The sequence below is a fragment of the Nanorana parkeri genome, unplaced genomic scaffold (genome assembly GCF_000935625.1).
Source record: "Nanorana parkeri isolate BGI_ZX_2015 unplaced genomic scaffold, ASM93562v1 scaffold450, whole genome shotgun sequence".
NCBI classification, from domain to species: Eukaryota; Metazoa; Chordata; class Amphibia; order Anura; family Dicroglossidae; genus Nanorana; species Nanorana parkeri.
The window spans coordinates 866658-872657 of record NW_017306718.1 but is presented as its reverse complement, the minus strand read 5'-3'; the positions used below and the strand labels follow the sequence as shown (position 1 = coordinate 872657).

The 6000-nt window shown below is 39.8% G+C and overlaps 1 protein-coding gene across 1 annotated transcript in view; it reads right to left on the bottom strand.

The window, feature by feature from the left end:
- SYNE1 (spectrin repeat containing nuclear envelope protein 1) overlaps positions 1-6000 on the bottom strand; it is a 334610-nt gene that overhangs the window by 209206 nt on the left and 119404 nt on the right. The window contains exons 44-46 of the mRNA XM_018560335.1: positions 4089-4292; positions 2755-2962; positions 737-849 (exon numbers count right to left, since the gene is read on the bottom strand). Of these exons, the coding sequence (XP_018415837.1) occupies positions 737-849; positions 2755-2962; positions 4089-4292 (525 nt within the window). The remainder of the gene's footprint in view (positions 1-736; positions 850-2754; positions 2963-4088; positions 4293-6000) is intronic.

Here is a 6000-nt window from a genome sequence, read left to right as displayed (position 1 = left end):
TTACAGGATGAATTTTGTTGAGCTGGGTGGTACCCACAGGGTCAACCACTCATTGAATGTTGGACACTTCTACAGGAATCAGCTGAAAGTCCATTTCAAAAGCTCACACTATTCAAAGGTAATGCATTTTCTTGGCAGATTTTGCTGTTTCTTATCAGTGCTTTTTAGGATGTAAAGAGATCAGCTTGAGTGTGTTAATGTTTTAAAATCCTTGTTCCTGTGTATAATCTGTAATTATATATGTGTATGCAGGCAGCAATATTTGCTTATTAGAGGTTATGCTTCCTGCTTTACCTCTGTTGTATTTTACTGCTTTTTCTCAAATGTAAATCTATGTATAGCCCAGTGTACAAAATGCAGAAGTTTGGGGTATGTATTATATCGGATAGGCTACAGACTGCTATGAATCAGAGAATGTAATACAGATCAGCATATGTGATGTACAGCAGTGTGCAGTGCAATGGAGTAAGGAACATGCAGCACAGTGTATATAATATGGACGCCGTGTAACAAATATTACTAAACATTTACTAAACTGTCCATGTTTTCCAGCTGCCATTGACTGCAAAAGGTAGTGCTACCATTTTGCTTTCCATTTATTTTTAAGAAATTGACTCTGCCTTAAAATGATAAATAATTTGGTGTTTAAAGTCAACAGTCAATATATGCAAATGCTTACAAAATATCACAATATTTATAAATTAAAAAAGGTATAATTACACTGAATTATGTTTACCTGTAAATGCTGTATTTTGGCCTCCAAAGTTTTGCTGTCTCCAGACCAGTCTGAAGAGCCTTGAATCCCCCTTTTTACTTCTTCAAACCATTCCCCAAATTCATACATAGCATCTACATTAAAAAAAGGCACACAACATACAAACATAAATTATTTTGGATTCATTCATTCATTTCATAATTCATTGAGAGGTTCAGGTGTTTTCTGCTTTTTGTTTTTTTACCCTAGGCATAAACGAGCAGTTACCCCTTGCAGTGCGGGGATAGCCCCACTGCAAGGGTTAATACAATTTCTGCCCCGAGTTCTTCTTTAAGAAAGAATGGATAACGGTGATACTGGAGAGCTCTGAAAACATGACAATGCATAGTGGAAAACAATGGAAATAACACTTCTGAAATCAATGTGGCAATAATGAAATGGTAAAATTGTCATCTGCTGATTACTACAGGAAAATGTACATTTCTTCTACAGGACTCAAAGTGTAGAAAACTCACAATTATTATTAAAGCTGAACTGCAAACACATATTAAAAGCACAAATGAATGTAACTCTGTAATCATTAGTGTACCACACAATTTATTTTTAAGCAAGCAGTCTACAATATATACCTGAATTTCACTTAGGATCAGTCTCTTGCAGTACAGTATTATTATTATTATACAGGATTTATATAGCGCCAACAGTTTGTGCAGTGCTTTACAATATAGGGAAGACATTACAATCACAATACAAATCAAGACAAGATGGTAAGGGGGGCCCTGCCCTTGAGGGCTTACAATCTAAAAGGGAGGGGGAAGTGATACATGAGGAGGGAGCTGTGTGGATAACAGGAGAAGCAGCATAATGAGCCAATCAGGTGTGCTGCAGTGCAAGGGGCATACTGATAGCAGAGAACAGTGTCCAGTCACAGGTAGGGAATGAGGAGAAGAGCTGTAAGTGAAAGTGAAACTGCAGCCGAGATAAAATCCAGTTCCCTCCCCTGCCAAACAGCACTGTCCTGTTTGGCAGAGCTGTGTATGGCCTTGTTCACATGTGCGGTGAGGGGGCGGTAAAACCATAGTCTTGGTGTGGTTTTACCACACACATTGCCACGGCCATGATGCTATTCGTTGCGGCAATAAATCAACAGTGTGTCATGTTTGACAGACGGTGCCGCTTTTCAAACACGAAAATTAAAAAGAATGGGTTCTTCAATAGAATAACCCACTGGGATTAAAAAAAACATGCATTCAGGAGGCAGCAGTATTGCCTCCTGAACACTGGGCAGCTGTTGATCCATTGCCCTCTGAAAAACAATCTACCGTGGATCACTTTCCAGGGGGCAGTGGGGTGTCAAGCCCATGTGAACAAGGCCTAAATCTCAGAACTGGCTGGACAGAAATATAAATCCTATATAATAAAGCAGCTCTTATGTATGTATTTCATCTGTGTATTTATCTGTTTACTTAGAGTTCAGCTTTAAAAATTAAGAACCTATTAATTCATCAGATAAAGAATAACTTTTTCATACTAAATTATGGTCTGTGTATGATTTGTGATCATAGGTGTGGCACAATAAAATTGGCTAAGGAGCACATAATTAATGTTCAGCTCTTGATGTCTTCCCCCTGCAGAGAGCAGAAACTGTCAGTCAACGCTCTCCGCAGGGTTTCCCCCCTTCCATTCTTTTCCTCCAGTGGGGGGAACGGGCACAGCTGGCTCTAGAGAGGCAGAACCAACTGTCCCTTAGGTAGCCAGAGTTGATCCCGACAATATTGTAAGCATCCTTACGTGCTGTGGTGCGGCTCTGCACTCTCAGCACACAGTGGGCATTAGCCTGATATCTTCTGACTTTGGGTCACAGGAGTACATTAGTAAATGTATTCCTGTGACCCAAGAGAGAAGTAAAGGCAAAAAAGGGTTGGCTTTACTTCTCTTTTAAGCAGTAAACATACAGTATATGCATTTTTTATGTATATTTAGCTGTTTTCCTGAAGATTTACATTAAGTAAACTTTACTCCGTCATATAGTATCTTACCATTAAATTGTTTTTCCAGTGTCTCTTGCAGAGTAGCCTGTGTTCTAAGGCAGAGCTGGTTGGTGGCTTCATACTTCTTTATCAGTGCAGTCAGGGCTACCCCAACAGCCTCAAGCTCAGCAGACCTGTATCGTCGGCACAGAGAGTTCAGATTCTCTTGTGTTGCGTCAATGCTGCTTTGCTGGGCCTGGAACTCTTTCTGCATTTCCTGCATTGTAAGACACTGGATTACTATTTTGTTACAGACCCAGTTCACAAGAAAATGTTTGCATTACTTCTAAGCCCATACCATTTTCCCTTTGCATCAGAAAAAGAAACCTTTTAGGGCACACAGGCAAATGCCATTTTTTAATAGACGTATGATACTGTCTGGTACCTACCAATAATGTGGCAGGTGCTAGTATGGGTAAATACCCGGCACCTATGTCTACATTATATAAGAAGAAAGAACAACTGGAATACACATGTAACATAGTTCACCAAAGCAGCTCCACAGTACAGTCTGGATAGACGTTCATGCTTACAGCTCTATTTACAGGTGACATGAAAAAGAACATATGGGTTGATAACATAGCATAGAATCCATATTGAAGACAAAATATTTGCAGTAGCAAGCCATTATCAATTTAAATGGTTGAATTTTAATTGTAGTCAACAGGTGAATGAAGGCAACTATACAACTTTCAGTCTCCTCTGTAAACATATTCCAAGGGTAAAAATTTAAAAGAGAACTATGGCCCAACTTTTTTTTTGCCATATTTCACAGGGTCACAGGAGGACATATACTAATGTTCTCCTGTGACCCAAAACTCAGGATATAGCAGGCTATTGCCTGCTATATTCTGAGAGCGGAGAGACACGCTACAGCCGGGACAGATCCCGACAATATTGTCGGGATCCACCCCACTACCTGATTGACAGCTGGCTCTAGATCTCTAGAGGCAGAGCCAGCTGTGCCCACCCCCTCTTCCCTCCAGTCAGCGCTGGAAAAACAGAGAAGGGAGGGGGGAAATCCCTGTGGGGAGTGCTCTCTGCAGGGAGATAATCAGGAAATGAGCGATCCGTGGTATGTGATCGCTCAGTTCTCGATCAATAGAGCCGACGTGTGACAGCTTCAGTATCACACATCGACTCTAATTATGAGGATGAGTGTTTTTCACTCTCCTCATAATTCTCCTTTAATGTAACATTTTACCTCTTCATTTCTGTATCAGTAAATCAAAGAACAAATACATTTCATAAAATCTGATACTCCGTACACGACAGCTATGCAATCTTAGCTATGATCCAGCTAGTCCAAAATACTATATACCTGAGTTTATTTAGGTCTTTACCTTAAGTTTTTTCAGGTCTTCAGGTTCCTGGCTGTTTGTATATTTTAAAATGGATTCTTCAACTTTATTAAGCCAGTTAGTCATCTGATCAACGAAAGTTTCCAGTTGCATCTTCTGAAGACTAAAGTCATTCAATGTCCCCTTGGCCACTTGGGAAACTTCTTTGGCATGCTCCAGTTTCTGCCTTAAATCTGCTTCCATGAACTAGAGAAAAAAAAAACAAATGTATTACAGAAAATATCCACAATAATAAAATAAGCAGCAGTTATTATTATAGTCTTACACAAGACTAAATGAATACTGCTTAGAAAGGTTTAGGTGTTGCTTTGTTTCTCTCTATTGGTGTTGATGATGTCAAATAAATATTCCTCAAACCAACCTTACTTATATGAGGACATACTGTTATAACAGTGGGAATGTCTATACCTCTTAGCTTTTCAAAAGCTAATTCTTAAAGGGGAACAAAACCTTACAAATTGCTATGAGGTCTTTCCTGCTAAAAAAACGTCTTCCTCTTTTGCCTAGCAATTTGTTTCTTTGTGTACACTGCTTGCAACAATAAGATCGGATGAGCACAAGTACTACTTCTGTCTCTTAAACAGATGTTCATGTTTTTGTACTACCATCCAGGATTATGTATGCTACACAGAATATTTTTAGTCTCACAGATCCTCACCTGACTTACAATACTGTGACAATGTGCAGATACACATATACAAGATGACTGTATTCCTATGATAAGAAAAATTGTTTGCCGGATAAATAGCCACCTCTTTTTTATTCTCCCTCCTATAGGTACGAGCCTACTTAGCCTAATGGTAAATCTGACCTTGTCTGTATAGTATTCCAAGATTTAAAATCATTTATTGATGGCCAAAACTGTATGTGCTTATCTAAAATTGAGACCTTTGAATGTTACTCAACAATTGTTTTCCATTTTAAGAATTACTTTAGGGGAGAGCAACAGTGTCACACACCGGCAAGGTGTACTCAGTGATCCATGCTCTCACACTGCCTACTTATTGTAAGGTTCAGTGTCAGAATTTTGTCACTACCCAGTATTTGGGCTGGTGGTTGGGAAAAGGGGGGTGGGGCTATCTGCAAACAATGAATAGGTAAACTGACAGCGTCTCTTTAAGAATGTATAAAAAGAGTATTTTACAAGGCTATAAAACAAATGACTAAGTTCACTAAAGCTATAAAGGTGCCCATACACCTTACGACCATCGCAAGACTTTTGTCTTGCGATGGTCGTATGCTTCTTGAAAGCTTGTACGATCTGCCCACCTTGGACGGGCAGATCGTACTTGCGATCATCGAAAGCCCGCCCCGCTGAGGGGCGGGCTTCCGATGACGGCAATGCAGAACGGGCAGTGTGCGCACACCGGCCCGCTCCGCAGCTATCGGACGAGCAGGCTAGAAACCTGCCGAGAATCGTACGATTCTCGGCGGGTTTTCGAACATGTTGGCTCGACAAAAGACATGCGACCGTACAGTAGAAACGGTTGCACGTCTTAGTTCACACTGCTTGATTCTCGTACGATCGCGGGATTTCGCCCGATTCTCGTACGAGAATCGAGCAGTGTATGGGCACCTTTACAATCATCGTTATAGAAGGGTTTAGAATAATAGTCACCTGACTAAAAATAGAGATCGATATGGCAAAAAACATATGCATTGTAACTGAGTGAATTGAGACTACAATCTCTTACAATAAAAATGCTTTCTCCCAGCAATCAACCAATCTGGATTTTTTTCTGTTTAAACTGGGTCATTATAGATTATTGCACTTTTTCTATCATTATTTCATTTTGCGCTATTTTGTTAAACACACATTATGATCTTTCCCAATTAGATATTAGCTTCAGCAATCGAATATGCTACCGAGGATTTTGAACTAGTAAGATTATTG